The sequence below is a fragment of the Ambystoma mexicanum genome, chromosome 6p, assembly GCF_040938575.1.
Source record: "Ambystoma mexicanum isolate Mex_15411 chromosome 6p, UKY_AmexF1_1, whole genome shotgun sequence".
NCBI classification, from domain to species: domain Eukaryota; kingdom Metazoa; phylum Chordata; class Amphibia; order Caudata; family Ambystomatidae; genus Ambystoma; species Ambystoma mexicanum.
In genome coordinates, this window is record NC_090935.1 from 1,261,803,310 (window position 1) to 1,261,829,496 (window position 26,187).

Sequence of the window (26,187 nt, forward strand, 5' to 3'; positions counted from 1 at the left end):
AACACCATTGACTTCTCTTGAAGAATTGTCTTTCTGCATACGGATTGGAAAAATTGCTTGTAAAGTTTACCGGTCCGCTTAAAACGTACCCAAAAGTCTTCTACTGATTCTCTGCTTGATGTTCTCCTTTTCGATAATGGTATTTGTATTGGAAATCACAATGATGTCATGCCAAGGAGAGTGTAATAATGATACCGGAAGGTTCCCTAACCTTACGGCGACCAAATTCAGAAACCTATAACAAGGGCCATAGAGTCTGATAAGAGATATTCAAAGAAACCTGAGAAACCACCTTTATTGACTTTTACCAATTTTTTCAGAACTCCAAGAACTTTGCTTGTTTTTGGAAAACCCTAAGTAGAAGCCCAGGAAGTCCAGCTAAAGGAAAGTTACCAGACGCTGAACATTCTTGTGCCATTAAGTTGTTAGTTATAAAGATAGGTCTAGTACAAAGTAAGTTTTGGACGGAGGACCATTTCTTTGGACTTTTGATGATGGAAGAGCACCCTTAGTATGCTTTGTTGGGCAGGGAACATCCCCTTAGCAATAAAGGTAGTTAGGACTTTATTACATTATTATTTAATAAAACCCTTGAAAATGTCTGCAGTGAATTTGACTCCTCCTTCTGGTCTGCCACAATATACAAAGTTCTGAACATTACTTGGACCCGTGAGAATAGCTCAGGGGCAACGCACTTGTCTTGGAAACAACAGCCTAAAGAAACTAGGCCATGTCTATTCCTCATTTATAATCAATGGCAACCCTATCAAAGTAAGACAAGAGGTCAAAACATTGGGTTTTTACCTGGACTCAAACCTCTCATTTAACAAACAGGTGAACTCCTTAGTATCCTCTACGGCCTACACGTGTAAACTGATTAGTGCAGCCAAGCCATTTCTCTCCGATACCAGCTGCATGACCATTGCCAGAGCCCTTATCTTGTCTCGCCTGGACTACTGCAATCCCTTTATCTAGGATCCACCAAAGCTATCACCAGTAAAATACAAACCGTACAAAATAACACCCTCAGAGCGGCATTAGGCTTCTCCAGAAGAGACCACATCTCTGCATATAGCCAACAGAATAACTGGCTCCCTATCAACGACAAGATTCTCCTAAAAACCCTGTCACTTATTCACAAATCTTTTAACAACGCAGCTCCCACTTATTTGGTCGACAGATTCCACAGACAGACTTCCCTGAGACCCACAAGAATAGCTTATAAAGATTGCCTCTCTATCCCTAACTTCAATCGCTCCACATTAGGGGGCAACAGCTTCCCAGTGAAAGCAGCTAAATTGTGGAACTCCCTACCTCCCAATCTGAGAATGGACCTTCCCTACCACAACTTCCGGTCTAACATTGTCCTATGGTTGAAAACGTAGGACCTTCAAACGCAACATGCTGCCAGGCCCTACCGCGAGGAGTACCGCCCCTCCACCCCACTGTTTATTTGTACATACTTTAACTATCTTTATTTGTTTATACTTCCAATGCCAGTAAGCGGTCCGTTTGCTACATATGATGTACCTATATTTCTTGTATGTATATAATTTCGCTATAATTGTATGTATGTATATAATCTCACTGTTGTAACTAAGCTTCGCATATACATGTAACTGCTGCGCCCTGTTATCCGAGGGTATGATCGCGCATTATGAATAATAAAACAAACAAACATTGAGTAGCACAGGTTCGATAGGCTGGCGTCTGGGATGAAACTTGGTCTAAACATTTTTTTTTTAACTTAATCAAGAATGTGTTGAAATTCTCCTGCAGAATTTAACAGGCATAATATTTTTCTTGCCAATGTTTTCTTTTCTTTTAATACTTATTATTGAGATTTGTTATGAATTACAAGAATACACAAACAGTGTCATCAAACATCACAGATGGAAGGAAATAATGGGTCACATTATGCATTGCTCTGTGGTAATTCACATTGATTACAGTGACTAGGGCAAGGTTTTATCAAATTGTTTTAGTCCTTACAAGGTAACTCAATATACATCTAAGATCGGTCAGGAGATGAAATAACTGGTTGTAATCGCTTTTGGTGGTATGGTTTAGATCAATAAATGAATCTGAGGTTATGTCTGAGTCTGAACCGCAAGGAAAAATAGCTCTAGGTGTTTAGCATGTAGGTAGAGTGAAACTGTAAGAAGGAAGAGGGAGGAAGTGAGAGAATGAGAAACAAAAGAAGCAGAGAAAAAGAAGCCGATTTGGCACAGGTGAGCATTACAGGAAGGTTATGTGTGTCTGATATAAACATGAAGATTATTATAAGGCGACCATATTAAAGATTTGAGAGTGTAATTTTGCTGCATGTCATTCAGGGATTAGTGTAGGTTTAGTTATTATCTGTGGTACTGTAAAATCAAGGTTGAACTCGGCGGACAGAGAAGGTTTGTTGACAGATCCATGATGGTTTCCGCGTACTTCTGAGCTGTTGAATGTACACCTTTCAGTCGTCCTAGATTTGTCAAGGAAAATGTCCATGGAGTGCCAAATCTGGAAGAATTTGTTCAAAGTGTGTGGTTTTATAACGAATAAGGTTTTTCATGTGTGTTTGTCAGATAGATGGAGTTCCATCTTGCTCTAAAGGGTGGGTCGTTTTCACCTGTAATGTAATAGCCTCCAAAGCCACTGCTAACAATATATCTATTAAATTGGCATGGGTGATTTGTGGGAAGTGATTTTTAACCAGAAAATGTAAGATATAGATTTTTTAGTGTGAGAGAAAGGTCTTCAATGTATATTGTGAAATATATCTGAGTAAAATCTTGTAATTTCTGTGCAGATGTGCATGTGTTCTAATGTACCATTTTCTTCGGGTTGGTTACATCTCCCGCAGAGCGGGTGAGGTCAAATGGCAGATATGTATATTTTCCAGGTGCTAGAATGCTCTAAAGCCTTATATGATTTTGAGATTATTATAGATATCATTAATTGATGCTGATCGAAGTTCATGCATAGGTTACTTTCCTATTTCAAGTGTGGATTTCAGAACAGTTTTGGCATTGCCCAATTTTGTATATAGAGCGGACTCTAAATTTTTGTTAACACAGAATAAAATCTTCAGTGTTATCCCAAATGTGGACATTCACTCACTAATCATTTTATTAAATACACAAAATGGTGTCCAAATTGGTCTCTTCAAAGGCCATATATGGTTTGTTTTTCTGCAAACGTATGTTGGCTCCTGCGATATAACTGATGCATCCCCAAAAATATTTTTTCTATCCATTTCTTCCAATTGAGTAGTTTCTCATTGATTGTTATTTTTGGGTTTAGCCAGACAGAGTGAAAATATTTTTCAGAGCTGTCCTGCATATGCTCCCAGCATCTCTTAAATGCTTTAGTCGGGGCTACTAGTACTGGTTGATCCTGGATTTCTTAAGTGTTTTTCATTAAGAAGCCGCAATACCTAGGAAAGAGTTTCTTCACATTCAACCTATGGGCACTTCAGTCTTTGTTGAGGTGTGAACATTTATCTATTGGAGGATGATCTTGGAGGAAAGATTCAAAGTTTGGAGTATTTTTGGTTCTACAATCAGGTTGTCATCGATGTTTGTGGGCTTTTTTTCTCACAACAATTGACAGGATGTAGTTGAGTTCTTTATGAACTTATTCTTCAAGCAGATTGTGACTCGTTACTAGCAGACTGCAAACTAGCAGGGCAACCATTTTTATAGTGTCCAATTTACCCCACCATGATAGGAAAAGCAGTGACCATCTCAGGTTTATCTTTTACTTCATGGTTTGTGGAGGACTATCTTTTAGATAGCTAATTGCGTAGAGTTAGTAACATCAATACCAATGTACATGACTGAGTAGTTCATCGAACCTACAGCTAGTTTTTGAAGATCCACTTTTGTGCATGTTCTGATTAAAGGAAGTAACTCAGTCTAATACCTGAATATTTGTACCCAGAAACCTGTGCAAACATATCACAGCATTGCATAACTTTGCTTATTGATGTAGTGGGACTGGACAAGAAGAGGATGACATGGTCTGCGTAAGCATCCATTTTAATATTTTCATTTTGTACTTTAATACCCAAATTCAACATGATTTCATATACTTTCAAGTAGGTGTTTCAGAGTGAGATAAAGAGGATAGGGAGAACGGCCGTCCCTGTCTTATACCTCCATTTAGTTGGAAGAGGGACAATATTATGTTGTACAGAACAGATATACTTGATGATCTGGGGGCATAGTATAAGCATTTGACCAGGTGTATGAAAGGATTGCAAATGTCATGTCACTCAACGGCTTTAAAGAGGACGGCTCATTCCAAGTGCTCAAATGCTTTTCAGCATCTAATTGCACGATTCATTTAGACTTTGGCTGGAAAAGGTAATAATGGCCATGAGAAGGCGTGTTGGAGTTTGCTTGTCCGCTTTTTACAAATCGCTTTTTACAAATCCTGCCTGCTCAGTTTTAATCCTTGCTGATATTTTTTGAATACTTTACAATGGACATTTATGCCAATTTTCTTTGGGGGGTTGGTATGGTTCTTATTTTTGGGAATTACAATGTTAGCTTCTGTAAATTAGACAGAAAGAGGGACAACATACATAGAATATTGAAATAATTCTAGTAATTTAGGGACTCGTGGGTTTGTGGAAGATTTGGTAATATTCTATATGTAAGCCACCTGGGCCCAGGGACCAGCACGCCCGATGTCATCCCAAAGCGCTACGGGAACGATGCTTTAAATGGTCGGCAGTTCTAGGATGGTTATAGCCTACTGTCTCTGTTAACTCAGCCTGCCAATGGGAATCAGTCATGGGCAACATGCAGCCCCCCTGAAGTTTTTGCCAACAACTCACATCAACTGTCACCAGAATAATACATGGTGATTGATTGTGGGAGTTGTAGGTCAAAACATCTAAAGGAGAGCAACCTGCCTAGCACTAAAGTCTACTACCACAGGTATTTGAATGTATGGGCTCCAATAACAGAGTAAATTGGTGACAGTTTAGGTGAAATCAGCAGGCCAAGTCAAAAAAGATAATGTGCTACTTTATTGAAGGGTCAAGAGTAAAACAGTGGGCTGCTTCTGAAAACAAAAAAAACCAGTTTAAAGTACAAATGTACAGAAGGACTACTTGGGAAAAAGGAAAAGGGAGATTAATCAGTCATAGGCTAGAGTAAAAAGAAGGAGGAAAAATGAGGGTAAAAATATCAATTTCAAATGGTCTCGTCTTTTAAAATGTCTTTACTACTGATCTCTTATATTATGGCTACTGGACATGTTTGATCTCCAGGAAGCCCTTCTTTCCTTTCAAAGGCATTGTCAACTTTCCATGTCATTCATGACATTTGGTTGTAGACTCTCTTTCATTAGTCAACCTCCTCAGAAGAGACTTTATTCTCTTGATTTAAAAGGACTTTGTCTATGCCCAGGATTAGCTTGGTTTCTTTTGACCAGAAGCTATGTTTGCGGCAGCAATGCAGGGCTAGGGATCTAGGTTGGGTATGTGGTATGGGACAGACCTGCAAGGCTGGCTACTTCATAAGCTGAGCAAAACTGGGGAACAATTTATGGATGCTTTGAAAAGGGAAACATGGACCCTCAAATGCCATTTCCATTTACCTTTGTGAAATAGTGAGCAGATCGGTCTTATATTTCTCCCAATTTACTTTATTCAAAGCAAAGTCGTGTTTTGGTGTGCACGGTTTACAACCCATCAAGATACTTTACTATTACTTTAACGAGAAACAAGGACTGTGACAAAGAAGCAATGGTCCAATTTCTTAGCAGTATCCTTGAGCACGCCTAGTACACCTCTTCAGCACCCCAGCATTTCAAACACTGCAGCTACCCCTAGGCCAAACACACTGAGCCACAGTGTATATGGAATGCTTTTGGAAAATGTTATGGAGTGTAACAAGGTAACACATTATTAAGGAGACCAGGTCATAAGAATTTGGTTGATGTGCAAGTTATTTGGGTTAACATATATTGGCAGGGTTCGAAATTATGGGGAGCTGCGAACTATTTAGCTCCCGGTTGTAGCATAGAAGAGCCTGGCTAGCTTGATACCAACAGCTACCAGGAACTACATTTGGCTCCCAGGCCAACTGATGCTGAACAAACGCACCTATTTAACTCTTTACGTTTGGGACAATCTATGAATTAAGTTTAAAGGGTGTTATCGGCCCGGGACCCGAGTTAAAGACCTGAGCATAACAAGAGCATTTAACGAGGGTCCCCGGGCCGATAACACCCGATACGGCCCACCAGAGAGGGTCTTACCGCTATTAGCACCCCGGGTTGCCTATCTGGTAACCCGGGGTGCTGAGAGCAAAGTATTCTTGTGAAAGAATGGGACGTCTTACTAAATATGTCTGCCATGGATCTGGATGACAGGGCTCAGAAGGGAAGGGAAGGTGGGGTGAGATGGCAGGGTGGGGGAAACTGCAGAAGTTTGCTTGGAATGTGGGCTTAGATTGGCAGTTACAGCCCGCGTTCTGAGCAACCTGATGGGTTGCTGCCCCTGCCCCAAGTGCTAATAATCATAAGAACAGATCTATGAGACATTTAAAGCATAACATAATGGACAAAATATGTTTGCATCTTTTGCAGAAGTTAGATTTGCGGAACGCTATTTACTAGCTCCTCGTTCTCCAGTGGTAGCTCCTGGTCACTTGTTAATGTTTGATACCCAGGAGCTGCTTTTAACTCCTGCTTATCAAACCTTAATTTTGATCCCTGTACTGGACAGCCCAAACAAAAGGGTGGAAGAAATGGAACACAACCTTCGGGTTCCCTCCCTTCAACAGACCCTTACCAAGATCCATAGTAATTGATTCTCCTTGAGGAAACCCTAAACACTATATTGGGTAGTGCCTCTGGGTCTCTTGTGGCTTATGGGGTCTTCTCATTGCAAATGGCTGGCAATGTCTGTGCTCAATGCTGCAAGTCTTCCAGGAGGTTTTCGCGTACAGCTCTGCATAATCTTTCAGGCTCTTCCATTGTAGGCTTTCATGGGGAATCACATACTCCGCAGCTATGGGATCTCTGTGCCTTGTCTGCTTCGAGGGATTCCCGAACATTTTTTTGCACACTGTCAAGATTATTCCATGGCCTTGGTCTCTCTAACTCTGAGTTGTATAGTCTTAGCGGCAGAGAAAGTCTTCGGATAAGAGAAAAGCAGAGGCTGAGATTTGGGAAGGCTGCCCCCAGGGAGCAAAAACAAAGAGATGATGGCTGGAAGGTTTATAATTAATTTTAAACCTCTGGTAATTGCTCTGGGCAACCCTCTGGACCATTGTTCTTCACCTGCCAAGCCATTACAGAAAGGGTAGGTCTAGAGTGTTACTACTTCCCACCACGAGAGACTTGGCCCTTGGTGATCACTGCTTTACATTTTGCAACCCTTTCCTTACTTGTGCCCTCACTACCCCCAAAGGGCCCTCTCCCTTTCATTGCCCCTCTGGGAACCCACGTACTACCTCGGAGCACCACCCAATCCTTTCTAGGTTTGCGTGGTTCTATGAGGGTAGGCCACCCGGTGAAGGTTGCATAGCAAAACGGCTGTGTGTTTTAGGCCAATTTGTAGCAGCCTTCAACGGGTTGGAAAATGGTCCAGACCCCTACTGCCATCTCTAGCGTTGGTGGGTTTAACTCAAAAAGGGGTATTTCAACCCCAGATCCCTCCCTAATTCACCCCCCACCATCCTCACTTTTTCACCACAAATACAGTGTGTCCCTTATCCCATCACCTCCTCTTTTAATTCTACTTCTTCCACCGTCTCTCCTGGTGTCAAACCTTCCATTTAGGCTTTCCTGTTTCCAACCTCCTCGCTCTGAGCTCCTCCTCACACATGACCTCCACCTTTATATCTTTATTAAAAAAAAGTCCTCTTCCAATGTGCTCCAAACTCTTGCTTGTATCTCCTTTTCAGAACTTGTTATAGCACTGCGGATCCACTACCACCCCCTAACCCCCAAATTCCCCCCCAACCCCCCTTGCTGGTCTTACTGTGAAAGCTTGCATCTATGTCTCAGAATTAGTGGGGGTCTTGGTATCGGTTTGCAGTAATGAACAGTTGAAAGTAATGGATGGTATGGATGCCGGGACAAACTTATAAAAGGGCTTCCTGACATCTTGGTAGACAGAAGAGGTCCACTTGTATAGCTGCTCTCCCAACCTACTCCCACCTTCATGTTCGCTCTGCCTATACCCTGCAATGAGTCTTCCTTAACTGAAGAGGTTTGTAATACGCGTGAGCTTGAGAACAGAAACTTTGCATTGCCACAGCTTTCCTGTAAGCCTGTGACCTGGCTGCTGTGTAGAGAAGAAAATGCAAGGCCTACCGGTCTGTGAGCTGGTGCGCTGCACAACGGCTCTGCCTCCTGGTGCGGACTCAAGGAACAGGTGATTCTCCAAATTCTGGACAGGGGTTTTATAAAGTGAATGTTTTTTGAGACAGTTGCATGGAGTGTCAGTTTATGTAAATACTGCGTGTGAGCTCTGTGTAGTGTTTGGGTCAAATATTCCAGTCCTGCGGTATGTCTCATGGGCATTTGATGGAGCCTGCATAGACCACCGCAGAAAGTTCCAGAAGCGGGAGGAGATCTCTGCAGAATATGTGATAGAGGTTTGCTCCATTAAAGGTCAATAATGGCAACAGTGCCCATAGCTTGACGGTCTAGAATCCTATTGTGGAACACTATACTTCTCTAAAAGGACCTTAAACACACCTTGAATGGGTCAGCGTTCTTTTTTTATCTAACAGGTGTTTATTTATGTGATAGTCCGCTACATGAGAAAGTGATGGTAACCTGATGATTCCCCAGAAACCTCTCGCCATCCTCGTTTTGGGATGTAACTGGCCTCCTTTGTCACCCCACTTTGTCAAGCTAATAACCAATGGCCAACTAACAAGTGGGTGCCCTTTCAAACTCTCACCCTCTGTTCAACAACACAAATGAGTTTGCAGGGTGCATCCATTGGCCAATTCATGTACTATAGCACAAAAGAACTACCTCAATGTTTCACATTTTTGCTCTTGGCTTCTACAAGGGTGCACACAAAATGATTTAAGAGCAAACAGAACAATATGACTTAATATGGTGTTTCTTAACATAGTTCTCCTACTTCTAGGTGCTGCAATGAGAGATTCTCTTATCTACAGGGCATGCGCAGAGACTGCAACTGATGGAAGTTAATAAAGTACATGCTCCCTCCCTCCCGCCGGGTAGCCAAGCCAATGATCAAAGACTATCATATGCGCTTCTTCTCAGACCCTGTCAAACACTGTCCCTCACCTTGTATCTGCAGAACTTGAGTCCAGTCCACAGAATCTGTGTTTTCCAGGATCTCATGTAACCCTTTCATATCTTGAGTGAACATGTAGTAGCTGTTAGTATAAGAATCCAGGTCATCAATCCGCTCCTGGGAGGGTGAGAGGCAGATGCTCATCAAACAACAGCTGATTGCGAAACAGTCGATTTCTTACATGCCTCAATTAACGAAGAGCAGTTTTCCCCTCAAAACTGAAGTCTGTAGATATTTACAGAAACGTACCATAAGGACATTGCTTGTAAGTGTTACTAGGTCACAACTAACCAATGTGAAAAACAAAATTCAAATACGGTCATGCATAATGTAATTCTGTTGGTCCCCAAATCCACTGGCCCATCACACAATTCAGATAACCACCATGCATTGAACATGTGAGTCGCATCAGTCAGATCTGTACTCTAGCACCTTCTGCCCACGTTCAGGTGGATTTTGAAACAATGTGAAATCCCTGTACCATTTCCTCCACTTCCCTAGCCCATCCCCGCCTCCTAAACATTAGTGACTACTCCACGACTACAGGATTACAAAACTGAACGCCACTATCATTTCACCACACATGCTGTAATCACAATAGGTGCATTAAGGAGCTCCATTTATTTGGTATCACCTAATCCTTTAGTGAACAAAAAGCACATGCAAGTTACTTGCTAATATGAAGCTTCTATCAACCTCTCAGAGTGCTTGCAATATCAGGGTATCCCTGTGTCATAAAGCCGGTGTGCCTCAGGGAAAGCCATCAACTGGCCATATATTTTTTTAGTTGAATTTTTTTCAAGCAGTTACTATGGTTATTGTGCCCGAAAAAAAACACTGTATACATAACGCTCTTCAGAGATCCATATTTCTAAAGGTGGAAATACATCTCCAAACAGAATCAATAGGATGGCAAGGGTTTATTTATATAAAATCAAAACATTGGCTTTCTAGAGACAATTAAGGTGCTCCTAGTTAGCAACTTGCAGGACAACACTATAGGAGACTGGACCAGTCCCATTTCATAGAGTTAGGTGAGGTGAAGAACATTCTTTGGATCATTACATTTAAATTGCTAATGGAAATAGACATATCCGTGGGTACAATATGAGAAAAAGTCAGCAAGATTGGTTCCTGGCAGTTATTCGCATCATATCCTTGCTACGGGTTGGTTCTGTATTATATTGTCAAGTTAATAATCTAAGCTGAGTCTCAGCCAATTAGACGGGGAAGAAATATGTCAGGAACCAATGACAAAGCAAATCAGTCAATTTACTTTATTCGGCATAGCCATAAAAGCATGAATACAAAATATATAATCAGTTTCACAATTGACAGCATATTCCAAAATTCATAAAAGACAAGTTAACAGCATATAGAATCGCAGTAAAACAAAGAGCATGTCAATAAAACAGAGTTAAAAGCATCAGCGATAAAATCCACGGGTGCTGTTGTGCAAGTAACCGATGTAGACGTGAGTCTCTGCAGGTCCTCCGAGGCAACTGCTATCCTTAAATTAAAACCCTGCTTCCAGAGCATATCCTATTGCAGGTTTCACATTTTTTTTGAGCCGGAGTGTATTGACTATACTCCGCTCTGATCCCATGGGAAATTGATGCCCGGAGACCCTAAAACGACATCCGTGGGACTAGTGCCAGGCCGGGAGCCATCTTGAAAGCGAAATCGGCAGAGTTGGCGGACTGCCACAGCAAGCACTGGTAACCTGAGTGGGCTGCAGCAGCGCTGGGGTCAGTCTCTGCAAGCCAGTTGCCCAGCAATACAGACTGGCAAGTGCTCGGGCAGGTGGTGTGCCTGCAGGGCTGTTTCACCGGCAGGCGGCAGAGGGACCTAAAGGGCACAAGCCGGTCTCGCGGCGGTGAGAGCAGGAACAACAAAGGCGCGGGTGCCTAGAAAGGTATCAGCAGCCCTGGGTGCTCCAGCAGCTGCTGGGTGCGGGGGCCCCCCATCTAACACCGGACCCCCGGTGGGTGCTCAGAAGACGCTCCCAACGGGGGTGGAACAACTCAGAGAGCGGGCTCCCGGACTGCAGCGAGGAATGCTGTCGTCAAGACGGGGGTATAGCATCTGGCACAGGTGGAGGCGCAACAACCTCTGCATTCTTGGGGTGCCAGAAAAATAGGAGGGGCCTAGCATGGAGCTCTTTTTGGAACAATGGTTGGCGGACCTGTTCGCTAAAGAAGCTTTCAAAATTCTTCTCTAGAATGTGCGCGTAGGGTCCCTGGCTTGAAACACAGATCTTGTCTGAACCTGGGCCTAAGCCACCTAGGGAACAGTGGCCACGTCCGGAGTTGGAATTGGGGGCGTCCTCAGTGCTGCTCGAGATGTAACCCGCAGAGCGGCCCGCATCCTTGAAGGTTGCTTCAGAGACAGACGGCAACAGCTGTGCTGGCTGCCAGGATGGTATCGGCCATAGACAGTTATTCTTTTAACAGGGGTCTCTGTCTATTGGTGTGCCTGGGAGGGCACTTGGGCTAACATCGGCTTCAATGATGGTCACCCCACACATGGTTGATGAGGTTCTCACATATCCAGTTGATGCAGGAAACGGGCAGCAGGTGCATCTAGTTTGGGGGAAGTACGGGGAGGAGGGATTGTTGGGGAAGTTTCCATGGTAGTTGTACTTGGTTTTGTTGCCTTGATTGAAATACCCTTGTGATGGGGCGGGAGGGAAAATATATTCTGGATTGCAGGCAGTTGGGAGGGCGGGACTTTCTGCATTACCCAAATCTTGAATCAACCTCTGTGTTGATGGCTCATGAGGGGGTAGTCTCCTTGCTAACGTGGAACATGTATGGGTTGTGCCCTGGCATAAAGTGAAGGCTGGTACTACAGTTCCTCAACAGGTATACACCAGGCTTTGCACTCCTTACTGAAACTCACCTGGCGATAACGGAATGCATGTCTTTACAAAGATCTAAATACAGATGGGCCTTTCACGTGGGTTTCTGGAGGGGGGGCACATTAATACTGATACCCAAGAGGATTCCCTTCCAGCTAATAGAAGTGCAGCCTGACCAGCGTGGGCACTTTGAGTTGCTTAAGGGAGAACTATGGGGGGCTACCTGGGGTATAGCATAGGTCTACACATCTCCCCCTCTCACCCTTGACTTGCTGAACGACCTTATGTCGTTGATACTGCAAGACCAATGTGACACATGGGTGCTGGGGTGGGGGACATTAATGAGGCCATGGACCACAGACTGGATAGGACCTACATGGGGACAAGAAATTCGACTCTACCCACGAAGCTGTGTTCCTTTGCTGCAGCTCCTGGGTTGGTGGATACATGGCGGTTGTTGCATGCATCAGACCGGGGATACTCTCTTTCTCTCAGGTAAATGCTTCAAAGTCGCTGATCAATCATTTTTCTCATCCCACTCTGCTTGACCCATAGGCTCATCTCTGCAAAATCTTGGGCCAGAGGGATTTCGGACTACTTGCCATTGCTTATCGCTCAAAAATGGACGGACGAAGCCCACAGCGATGTGGCGACTTAACACATTATTTGGGTTTCCCTGAATTCATGGAGCGTTTGTTCAATGCTACGGCAGAAAACTTACAGACCAATGAGGGAACGGTTGACAGTCCAGTCACCCTGTGGGAGGGCTATAAAGCGATCCCAAGAGGGGAGGCAATTTTGCTTGTGGCAGCATATCGTAAGAGGCATGTACAGGCAGTGAAGGAGGATGAGTTGGCGTCCCTCCAGGCCGAAGAGGGATTTCTCAATTTTTGGTTCTTGTGCCTCTCGTGAGGGCCCGACTACAGCACAGGGGTTGCTTCACAATGTCACCCTGGACACTGCAAAATTGGCACATTGGGCCATGCAGAGTCAGGTCCACAAGTCTGGGGACAAAGCAGGAAAGATGCTGCTATGGTCAGAGAGGTGGGACAAAGGGAATGAGTATGTACAGGCTATACTGGATGCACAGGGGGAGGCCGTCATGGAGGATGCTGACATTTCTGGGGCATTTGTCGCATTTTTTGAGACACTGGGCTTCATTACAAGGTTGCTGGTCCGGTAACAACGGTGCCGGTAAGATACCGGCACCGTTGTTACCGGAGAGGCAAACTACGAGGTCTGCGAGCGGGTGCCTTTCAGCCCGCCAGGTCTGGACTGGCGGGCAGAACGGCACTTGCTCGCAGACCTTGACGGATGCACCGGCACCATTCAGCAATGGTGCCGGTGCATCCATCCTCCCCATGCTCAGTGAGTCCCACTCAATGGGAATGGGGAGTTATTTTTGCCAGTGCCCGGCAATAGTGAATTACCAGGACCGCCGGGACTGTAATGCCCAGGTGATTTCCCCATTGCCGGGCACTGGAAAAATAATGACTCCGGCGGCAGCTGTACCGTTTTTACTGACGCGGCTACCATCTGACTCATGAGGCCCACTGTATCAACCCCCGTGGGCACTGTCCTTGATTGAGGGATTGTGCATTCTTGACTCGGTGATCCTTCCATACCTCACAGTGCAGCAGGTGGCAGGACTGGATGTACAGATCACTGAAGAGGAGATAATGGAGGCTCTTTCTTAGCTGCATACTCTCAAAACCCCTGGGCCTAATGGTTTCCCTGTAGAGGTATGGAAGCGGCTGAGCGGGGCTGGTCACTGTGCCTTTGCACCGCTTGTTCGCACAGTACACATGGCATGGATATCTTCCCCCAGACCTCCGGAAGGCCTGTATAGTGGTTGCTCCCAAACCTGGGAATCCGCCCGAGCAGTGTGCCTGGTACAGGCCAGTCTCACTGATCAACGAGGCAGAGATCCTAGCACAAATCCTGGCCAATCACATTATTGAGGTAATAGGTCCTCTGATTCAACCGGACCATGCGGTTTTATGCCTTCCAGATCCACAAGCATGAACCTCCGTTGGGTGCAGTTTGCCATAAGCCACGCTCTCCCTGATACCGGTTAGGCTTGCTCTCCTGGAAGTGGACTTCGAGAAAGCTTTTGATTCTGTGGGCTGGGACTCACTGTGGGAGATTATGGGTTGCATGGGGCTTGGGGAGAATTTCCTGGCCTAGACTCGGTTGCTTTATAGTTCACCCAAAGCAACCATAAGGGTGAATAGGGCATGCTCCAGAGCTTTGCCTTTGGGGTGGGAGACGAGACAGGGGTGCCCCTCTCTCCCTTGCTGTTCACTTTAGACAATGAACCCCTTGCTATCAAGCTTAGAACAGATCCAGGGTGGGAAGGATTTGTGTGGCAATGGGAGGAGCGGGGGGAATGGGTCTCGCTGTATGCGGACCATCTCTTGATTTACATGAGCAGGCCCTCAATCTCCTGTCAAACCGTTACACGAATACTGACGGTCTACCAAAGGTTTAGCGGGCTTAAGGTAAATTGGCAACAATCAGTTGTCTTCCCAAATATATTCTGCAGGATGGACCTTACCCGATTTTGGTCTCTGGTTTCAAGTATTTCGCCATTCAGGTGAGCCCAAGTCTCTACGATTTCCTCCAACTGAACCTTCTCCTGGTGCTCGATAGGTTTGCACTCAATGTGGTACATAAGCAGTCGCTCCCAGTGACTACTGTGCAAGTCAGCAGTTTTTCAGATGTTAACTCTTCCCAAATTCCTCTATGTGCTACAGAACGCTCCACTTCTGGTCCCCAACTCCGTTTTTGCCAAGATCGAAGCCACCTTTCGCGGGTTGTTGTTGGGTGGGAAACAGCCACGCATCGCAATCAAAACACTGCAGCACTCTATGTGGGTGGGGGAATTGGCCTGTCTGACCTTCAGTGGTACTAATGGGCAGCACAGCTAGGGGCTGCGAATGATTGGGTGCATGGAGACCCTAGGCAGCCTCACATCGTGATTGAGACAGGATTGATGCGAATGATGCCACCTATACAAATGCTGTACAGGGATGCGAAGGGGACAACAGCCCTCCTACTGATGCTGCAACACACCCCGTGGGTGTGGGCCGACGCTCACAAATATATAGGCTGGGTGGAAAAGCCGACCTTAGATCAGCCCCTTTCACACAACACACTCTTGCCTGAGTGTTAAGACTGATTTCCTATACTCTGGCCTGGTGGACAGATGTATAGAAGGGTAACCTATATTGTGACAAGGACAACTCTGGGAAGCTGTAGCCAAACCAGTTTAAGGTAGCAGTGACAGGCGGTCTAGGCTAAGTTCTTCAGAGGGGTGAGAGTGTAAAGGGTCCACAATGAGGTCACACAGTGGGAGTCACAAATTACACTTAGACAGGATGTATACAAATACAGTTATTTAATTATAGCCAATCACACTATAAGAAAAATGACTACAAGCAGGTAGACTTATCAACCAATACCATCAAACTAAAATACATATATACAGTCACAGGTTCAAGTGCATAATACAAATCAAAATACTCCTGTAAGGGAATGAATAGGTGAGTATCACACACAAAAAGGTCCACAGAGATCATCCCAAACTAATATTGCCCAACCCTAAGTTGCCTGGGGCCTTGTGCCCTATTGTTCAGGATACAAAGACACAGCACTCAGGAGGCAGGAGAAAATGTAGGTAGGGTCTCTGGGGTCCAGTGATGGATTCTTAGAGCCAGGGTTCAAGATAGACAATGCCCAAAATGACCCCCAACAGTTAGACGTCTTGCCAAGGCAAGTATTAGCAAAGCGAATAGGTTTAAGATAATGGAGATTATAAGTCCATTGACTTACAATGGGAGTGTAGCGGTAGGTTAAAAGCTCAGTAACTACCCCCCTCAGTCTGAATCTTCCCAAGACTTTCCAGAACAAAGGAAGGGTGTCCTGGCTTGCTTTTGCCGCTGAATTCAGCGGTCCTCAATTTTCCCAGGTTCGAGTGATTCTCCAGTTAGGATCTTTTGCTGGTGCAAAGACTCTTGATGAAGAAATGCAGAAACAAACGATGCAGCACCCTACTCAGGACTGGAGGTGGGTCAGAAAAGCAGGTTTCGGACCGTGCACGCCACACACTGCAATGCAGCAGGGCTCAGTAGCTGCAGTCGGACTCTCTGGTCTTTCTCAGGTCCCCTTGGTGCTAGGATGCCGAATTTCGCAAGAGGGTGTCGTTTCAGTTGCAGCTGAGGGTGTGCCAAGTTTCAGGTGGAAACTCGGAACGGCACCGCAGATAACCCGGTAGCCCAAAAACAAAGCTGGCCAGCCACAGGACGATTCCCGGTCACTTCCGAAGGTGGTTTTGTGCTGGGCACCGAGTAGCCTTTGGGAATGGATGGTCCCTCCACTCCTGGGGTCGTAGCACCTTCGCAGGCCTACTGAAGATCACAAGACAGACAGGGCTCCACCAGGTCTTCAGCAGAAGTTGGTTGCCAGGCCTCCTTCCGACAGGTTACAGGTTTCTTTGAGGGTCTTCTCAGCTTGGCTCCTTCAGGTTCTTCAAGGATCTCTGAGAAATGCATGCAGTGGCTCTCTTCTTATCCTAAAAGCCAGGTAAGAGTCGAAACTTCCACTAGCCAATGGCAGAACTAGCCCACACACACACACCCCACAGTGGTCCAATCAGGACCACTGGCGGGAACACTCATGCACACCACTCAGACACACAGATACCAGGATGTGTATTGGGGTCAGACTGACCCAGCCCACATCCTGCCTGCAAACACACAACGCCCCCCAGTAGCCCGCCAAAAGCTCCTGCTTTCCCAGGCACTGGAAGTCCTTATACGGATCTTTCTAGCCTCTGAGGCCAAGAAGGCGGCTAAACAACTGGATGCCAAAAGAATGGACGAAAAAACCTTGTGGCAAAAAGTGGGGAAAAGTCACTGCTGCCACCAGCCCATCTTTTAAGCACCTCAGACTAAGCAAAAAATCCTTTGAGTGTTAGTCTAGGGCAAAACAAAAATTAACCCCATTGCACTGAAGTGTAAGCTGCTGTGTGCAATGATAAAAAGTTACCACATGTGATACAAAATTCACCACAAGTAGCAACACAGTCACAAGACTAAGGGAAACACTCTTTCCCAGTACTGTTAGCCTTAAGGACGTATCAGTTTCCCCATAACATGTGAGCAAAGGCCAGTACAGTGAAGCTTAAGGCTTCACTGTACTGCAAAAAGTACAGGTCAGATTGAAAAATAAAAGCAAACGTTTGGGGGTTCCATAAAGATGGAAGGAAAGGTGCAGTAAAGAGAATCTTTCCTATCACTGAGATATTGAAAATGGACAATTCCGTAGTTGGGAGGAAAGAGGGATACAAACCCTGGTGGATGTGGTGCAGGAGGGGTGGCTTTGCACATTCGGGAGCTGCAGCACAAGTATGGACGACTGCTGGGCAATGAGTACGATCAACATCTACAACTGGCTCATGCCATGGGATCCCAGTTTTCATCCTTGGAGGAGATTCCACAATGCTCTCCTCTCAAAATTAACCTCCTGCCAGAACACATTGCACCAAGGTGACCTCCACCCTATATCAGGCTACTAAATGCGTTTGGGGCTAAGGAGATCACCAGACTCAGAGCATGCTGGGAAAGAGATGTGGGGGCACTGGAACCCGAGGAATGGGTAGAGGCTCTTATGTCTCCAAGGGACATCGGGACATCAGCCGACTTAGACACATTCAATACAAAATACTGCACCAGGTGTATTATTCTTGTGGGGCAAAGCAAACGATGACCGCTGTCTGAAGTTTGGGGGGCACTTTCTTCCACATGATATGCGGCTGTATGCAGATCCAGGGTTTTGGGGGTAGGGGTTTGCATAAGCTCTCCACGCTGCTAGGGGTTCAGGTTCCCTTAGACCGAAACTGGTGCTGCTTCGGGAATGGAGAGAAGCAGGGTTTAATGAATGCGAGAAAGTGTTTTTTTACACAACAATAGTGCTGATGAAGAAGACCATAGGGTGAGGCTGAAGTGGACAGATGTATATCCCTCTACAAACTGGTCTATCATGCTAGGACCTACCCCCAAAAGGTCCAAAAGGTATGGGGAAGATGGGTGACGGAGGGTTGATGGGTATTGTCATTTCGTTGTTCTCTCCTTATGTTCTGTTGGACAATGGAATGTATCCTTTTCCCTGCTGCTACATCATTGATTCTTCCGATACTCCACTGATCATGTTTAATCAAGCAATGGCAACTGTTTTTCTGCCATGCAATAATTTTTAAACAATACAAAGTTGTTACACTAAAAAACAAATTACAGAGTTCATGGTGAAATGAATGTGCAAATAGGGAAAAGCAGGTCGTGAAAGAATATAATGCAGATGCAGGAGTGGGCCTAACCTGCATTAACTTGAGCAAGGCTCAATTTCCTTTTCCCCCAGGCTCTTAGAAAGAAATGTGCCAGGTATTTGCCTAATTGTTCATTTTTTATTGATCGAATGGTACATTTGACCGAATTCGGCCAGTATCATTCCATCGATTAAAAACAAAGCTTTTAGGCTAATACATAACGAAAATGTGGAGCGGGGTTGCAGGGGTGTCGTATCCCCCGCTCCCCATGATCAGTCTGTATAAGCCTTAGGGGGCTGCAGAGGTGTCCCCCGCTTCCTCAACATGGGAGGCGGGGGGACCAAGAAAAAACAAAAAAGGGATCCTGTGGTGTCGGATCCGACCTGCGTTAGAGGGACGGATCTGACGCTGGAGGGGTGAAGGGGTCCTGGCAGCGAGCAAACAGGTAAGTAGGGGAGGGGGGCACATTTGTGTTGCAGTTCTTTCCAGACAGTTTGCCGCGATCAATTATCAGACGATCAACCAAAACCAAACCATTTGCCAAAGTATGGACTGCTAATTTATTATTCGTCCTACAGCTAAACTCTGCAGCCTACAGAGAAGATCTTATATTTCTGCCAACAAATGGTTTTAAATAGAGTTTCCTCGTGTCTAAATACAGGGGGCAAATTAATAAGAAATGAATGAGACATTCCCAACTCGAGGTACAATGATGAAAGAAGGGTGGACGGCTCTTATTCCACTTATTCCGAAAGACAGTCAGAGGCAAAATACCAAATCGCAGCTTAGTAAATACATGTTATGTTATGTTTATTGAGTGTATATAGCGCTTTACACCAAAGCGCTTTACAGAATAAATGCTTGCATGGGCTTCTGTGTCATGCCATCCAAATATGTGTCGAAGCCCATGCATTGCTAGATGGCCCAATAAATACCAAGGGAAGTCGATCTGTTAGCCATACTCAGAACTTCACTCTCTGCCTTACTCTGATAGGCTTTCTTAACAAGTGGTTTAGTGCCACCAACCATAAGATCAGGCATTTCCCAACAAGTAATCTGCCCAAGCTTGTTGAGCTCCTCTCTTAGATGTGTAAACCAGGGGAGAGAAAGCCCGCAATTCTGGCTCAGGACGTCCACAAACGTCTCTCTGTATCATGTTAAGTTTGGTGTGGTCCAAATCATGTTCCAGAAAAATACAGCTCTTGATTTACAAATCGTTTCTATCCTTCACATATGTATTGCTAAGTAAGCTGACATGCTAGGTGCACAATACGGTGCGGTTTTGAATCTAGTGATGTCAACACTTCCTCTCTGGGGAAACTCTCTTCCCATATGGCCAGGGAAAGGCAGCTCCTACCTGATCCTGACCCTGGGGTGGTTGCCCGAGGGAGGACCAGATGGGGGGAGAGAACCTTCAGGGAAGGGAAGGAGACTCACTGGCAGGAACCTGGTAACCCCCTTACCACTCAGCTATGATAATCAATCTTTAAATCCTCAGACCTGTATTGAATATTGCAACATAAAACCTGTTGCCCTACTCAGTGCGGACGGCTTTCTTCCATTCTCCTTCTGGAAAGACAGGTGAGAAAGATCGCAGGAGTAATGCAGAGCACTGAAAAAGAGACACGCTCTAGTCATTGGAAGTATCCGACATTCAAAAGCCCAGCAGCGCAAAGAAGGAGATTGAGAGGAAGCAGATCCACTTTACCTGGCGCAGGTCGGCGGAAGCAGCAAATGACAGCTGGAGAAGGGAGCAGGCCAGTGGATGTTGGTGCCGTCGCAAGAGGATGGAAGAAAAGTAGGGTGGCCGAGAGCCTGCAGCAGGAGATGCTGCGAGAAGGAGGCCACGAAGAAGCGGGTACTAAAGAGCCGACAGGACACCGCCAGCAAGACAAGGCTCCCCGGGGAAGTAAGCGAGGAAAATGCTGCAGCTGCCACAAGAGACCAGTGAGCCCAGGCAAGGGAAGAGCAACTTATTGTGAAAGCTCTGGCAAGAGTATACCAAATACAGGAGAAGTGGGAGAACACGAGGTAAGACTCGTACCCCTTTGGTGCAGATATACAAAGAAGCCCTGACAGGAGAGCATACCAGGCATAGGAGAAAGGTGAAAAGTATAAAGGGAAAGTTGTAAAGCCTGGCAGGAGAGTGCACCAAGCAATGTGAATGTACTGCAAGAATTGGGAAGCGTGAGAGTGACCTCTTAAGATTGTAGAAACTCCAGGCATGGGGAAAGTGTTAAAGTACAAGGGAAGACTCGTACACCTTTGGTGCAGCTATACAAAGAAACCGTTGCGGGGGAGTATACCAGGCATAGGAGAAAATTGAATGTGCAAAGTAAGAGTTGTGAAAGCTTGGTAGGAGAGTACACTAGGCAATAACATGCAAAGTAAAAGTTGTGAAAGCCTGGTAGGAGAGCACCCCAGGCAATGTGAAATGTACTGTGAGAATTGGGAAGAGGGAGAGTGACCTCTTTAGATTGTACATACTCTAGAGGAAGGGAGCCACACCCCCCCCCCCCCCCGAGCGAGAAACTTAAATAAATTGGAAAATCACAGAGAGACAGAAAATCCCTTGAGGCTGGGAAATCCAGGGGAAGGGAAACATACTCCTGTGATTAAAGAGCTTAAGAATCCTAAGGAATGCAATTGTGTTTGTAAATTGTAAGGACCTACGGAAGCCACAGGGGAAGGAAAGGATATCCCTGGATTGGAAAATTGCGGACATTGGAAAAAGAAACCAAGGGCAAGGGAAGCACCTCCATTGGACCGTATTATTTTGAAGGTGTAAAATGCCAAAGAACCTCTGCAAAAAGGGGGACACCCGAGTATGATGACTAGTAAATCATACTAAGAAACATCAGGGGTAGGGAGGTCCCTCTTTAGACTTGTGGATCCTGGATTATTTTGTTTCTTATTGCATCCTTTTGGCACTTTGTGTTGGGACTGTGGAAAGAACCACCTTCAACCAGTTGAGACCATACCCCTTTTTCACATTATCTTAGGTTTAGAATGTAAGGGTCAGGTTAGGATTTCGGACACAGGATGGAGAACTCTTGCTTTTGGACATTCTGACATTGACATCCTTTAGTTTCATTTAGGTAAGGAAACCCCTCATAGTGATAAGGCGAGATCAGTCTTTCTCCAACCCTCTTTTCAGTTAATGAAAGTTTATAACAATCAACACAATGTCCCTGTGTCTGAGTTTTACTCCTGATTCCTTACAGTGCTCTCTATAAACTTATTTTAGAAAACTGCAAGCTTCATGCAGTTAGTAGCACCCCAGAGTTCTGCCCCGTAAACAGCAGACTGCCTGGCCTGAAGTTTATAAGCTTCCAGCATAACACTACATGACCTGTTCCCTGAGTCCACTGCAAACCTTCCCAGTGCACCAATGTATCTTGACAAGTTTGCACCTACCTTGGCAATGTGTGCAGTCCACCTACAGGCATCGGTGAACCTAAGGCCTAGGTAATCTTAAGTATAAACTTGCTCGACTACCTGGCCATTCAGCACCAGCCTCCTTCCAATGCTCTTTTGGCCCTAAGGCCCCTAAACATCAATGTCTTGGTCTTTTGGGCATTTATTGACAGGCCATTCACAACAAAAAATTGTTCAAATATTTTAAATTGCTGTTGGAGTCCAGAGGGTGTGAGAGATAGCAAAACGGCATTGTCAGCAAATAACAAAACTGGATTTAGATCGCTGTTGAGCTTTGGTACATCAGTAGGGGTGCTAAGCAAATCATAAAATACCCCATTTACAAATTTAAAAAAAAGCTTAGGGGCCAGGGTGCCGTACACCCATTTGTATATCTATTGCCTCAGTAATAGATCCGTCTAAATACCAGAAGACCACTGCTGCATTTTTGTCATACAGCATCGGAATTGCCCCCATCAAGGCACAAGGGATACCGAGTTCCTGCTAACACCCTCCAGAGCCTAGACCTGGGCACCCTATCAAAGGCTGTAAGCAAATCTATAAACACTGCGTAAATGTACATTTTCCTTAGTACAACATATTTATCAAGCAGCAATTTGACACATAAGCATTGATCTACCATGCTATTGCATTTTGGAAGTCTGCCTGTAAATGGTGTCTAATATGATTATCACCTATCAGGGCTTCCAAATGGCTCAATAAGCACCTCACAAACATGTTCCCACCTGCATCAAGCAGGGACATGGGGCGATATTTGCCCAGTTCATCCCTAGAGCCTTCATGTGGACAGGAACTATTTCAGGCCTTGTCCATGAAGTAGGCACCCTATTTAGTTCCAGCGCTACAATTAACACTTTACCAAGGAAAGGGTACCCAAATCTCAGGCTCATTTTTGAAAAGAATCTGCTGCCACTCTGTTGGGGTCCAAGTCTTCATCTGCTTTCTGACTTATTAGGGCACAACTTATTTCAGCCTCTTAGGATATCAACAGGGATTTGTTCCCACCTTGATATACTTTAGCATTCTGTTGCTCACAACTTGTGGGTGCCCCAGTTTCCTGGAAAAGATTCTTAAAATGGTCACACCACACAAACTCTGGAATACACCACTCAGTTGACCTAACCCTGGTGATTTCTATGTGCCCAGTAATGCCCAAAAATTAGAAGTCCTTTGACCTAATTGCTGGGAGCAACTTACCCCACATATAATGAGTATAAGCCTCCTTCTTTGACGTAAGAAGGCATTTATAAATCAATCTTGGCCTCACGTAAGGCTTGTGTACTTGTAGCCTGAACATCTTTGGCACAAAGTATCACAACTCCCTTGGCCCTGTGGTACTCCCCATCGTACCCCAATGAAGACCTGACAATCTGCTTTTTAACAATGGTTGATGTAGAAAAATGCTCACCCAAACTTTTTATTAGATCTTCAAAGACCTGCAATATGCTCGGGGCTTCGCTCATTGGAAATATTGAGAGTACTTCTAATACTGGCATGATTTGACGATACATGCCTGGAAGTAGAGTGTCAATATCCAGCTTCAGTCACCTAATTGCCCACCTTGCATGGCCTTTTACAAGTACAATAACACTTGCCTGAGTTTCAGGGGTAGGATTTGCTCCCATAAAAGCATAGTTATTAATCAAGACAAGAGGACAATGATCGCTCTCTGTACGGGATAAAACATGGAAGCCCCTAACTGCTCCAAGCTTCTACATTGACCAAAATATAGTCAATTAAGCTTGAGCAAGAACCAACCTGAAAGGTGTTTTTTGGAGGCTGATCCTCGAGAAATTTACCATTACATGCCCTCAATCCGTTGACAGAAACAATTCAGCAACCTCTTCTGCCAGTTTCTTTTTCCTCTTTGGTTTATGTGCATTTAATTCTCCTACCCCCAAAGAGCTTCTTCGTCATCGCACAGCCCCTCCATAAATTCCAGGGGCTCTATCTGCATGTGGAGATCACCTGACACCAGGATCTTTGGTTGCCATCATTGTTTCTCCCTCCAGCGTTCTACCCTGTAACGGGTCAGATAACCCAACCCACCACCTCTAGTCGGACAGTTATATAGATTGATTAGCAGCCATTCTATCCCATCAGTACATGTCATCTGAAGTTCCAGAAAATTGTCACACAACCCGTCAATAACTTTTTCATTGGAATACAGTGCTGGATCAACCCATATGCTAACACCCCCACTAGGTCTACCACCTCTACCTTGTTTGGCCAATTTCACAAATGTTGTGTAACCTTGTATATGTAATACCTTCTTCGCCCAGGTCTACTGCAGGCAAATCACTCCATGTTTCTTCCATAAACTACCCAGTCCTCGTCTGACAAATGTTATCTGAGGCCTGCAGCATTACAGGATACAACATGCACCAGCGACACCACTCGAGTCTCCCTAGTCATCGCTTGGGGCCCTACATCAGTATCACTGTGCACAACCCATCAACCAGGTAAACCAAAAGAGTCATGCCTAGACATTGCACCATGTCTACCCCCACATATCTGCACCACTGGTGCCTATAGTGGTATTGCGCTGTAGGGGAGCATGGGAAGTTTGTGCATAATGTGCACTTGACAAAACATCTTCCGCAGTCTTGTCAACAACACCACTCCTTGGTTTCCCTACTGGTTGCACTTGACCCAATTGTACAACTTCCGTCTGGGAGCATGCTGGTTATGGGAGGCTAAATGGGATGACAATACCTAAGATGATAGGGGATGGGAGCGTTGTTCCATAGCTAGTATCCCAGTCACCAGTTTGTTCCATAGCTAGTATCCCAGTCACCAGATCTTCCGTGGCCAACTCCACCCTGACATGATCCAACAATTTTGGACCAGTTAGGGATACCCTCTTACAACTCACAATATCACTACAGATAATGCTATAACAGCCTCTCCTTCCCCTAAACCAGTGTGTAACTTTATTAACCAATATGTCATTCAACTACCAAGTTCCAGCGCCCACGCTTGGGAGATTCATTAGAGATATGCAACGTTTCTCACTCGGCGCACTAACAAGGCCCTGGTTACATTGCTGTTCCGCCCACCCCCTGCCGGAAAAACTGGTGCTATTACCTGTCCTGGGCGAGACCGTTGACTGATTTTTAGAAGAGAACTCATCAATTGCCTTGGTTACATTCTCAATGATAGAAGGCATTCTAATTGGTAGTGGAGTTACACTGTACATTTCACTAAGGCTAGGAGTAGTTCTCCGAATGTCAACATTTTTATCCACAAACACTTGTAGATCTCCTACTTTCTTTGACGGAGCTATATAGTCTTTACAGAGGGCTGCATAATCCGCTTTAAGCTGGAGCAGCATGGCGAAGAGATCACAGCATCTATCACAACCACCACTATTGCAGAGGCCCTCTTTTCTATTCTGATCTTTATTAGAAGAATGATCAGGCCCCTGAACAATATCCCGGATCCCTCCAATATCCCCCATGCTACCTTCATTTGACAGTGTGCTGAATCTGTTACCTACAACTAGTTTTGGCAGATAGGTGTGCACCATAGGGACGATGCCCTGCTCAACGATCTCAATAGACTCACCTGGACCGTTGCCCCTACATTATCCCGTGCTGGGCCTGACCTCCTGCTTGGCGGTGTCCCAACCACCTCTAGAGGAATGGTGTAGCTTTTCCCCCCACTTTGTAGAGAAGGAATCGGTATCGTCAAACTGGGCAATATAATCCCTACATTCAAGAGTGCAGGGAGTGAGGCACTGGAACCCCTTAGACTATCCCTGGCTATATCCCGCTTTTCCACAATGTTAAGTTTCTGAGGTCTCTTCCCCTGCCCTGGGTTTGAATTGCCACATAAGGTTGACTTCCGGGAAATAATTGGCTCTATTTGATCCAACACATCGTCAGCAGCAATTACACAATTGGACCCTAAACTTGGTAGATTCCCTATGCAAGGTCCATGATGGAGATTTCAGAGGCTTTGAGGGATCAAGATCATGCAATAATGTAGCAACCTTATTAATCATAAGATTGGCCTCCACTACATGCGAATGTTAAGCAAACATGGACTCTCAAATCCTGGTACAGCCTCCCCTATGTCTATTGTATGGTGAAGCATAGTGTATTGTGATACCTGGAGGACTCTCAAACCTAGGTGTGACCTCCATCTCTGGCGGTTGTATGTTACAACCCACCTATTGTGGAACCTAGAGCTTTCTCCCACTATATAAGACTCTCATTTCTAGGTATACCCTGCATCTTTGGCTGCGTGGATGCATGTGGAATGAATTGA

At 45.2% G+C, this 26,187-nt stretch overlaps 1 protein-coding gene across 5 annotated transcripts in view; it reads right to left on the bottom strand.

Moving 5' to 3' along the window:
• LOC138510347 (glycine N-phenylacetyltransferase-like) overlaps positions 1-26,187 on the bottom strand; it is a 264,370-nt gene that overhangs the window by 37,138 nt on the left and 201,045 nt on the right. For all 5 annotated transcript variants that reach the window (XM_069625923.1, XM_069625920.1, XM_069625924.1 and 2 more), the window contains one exon: positions 9,283-9,409. In XM_069625923.1, coding sequence (XP_069482024.1) covers positions 9,283-9,409 — 127 coding nt within the window. The remainder of the gene's footprint in view (positions 1-9,282; positions 9,410-26,187) is intronic.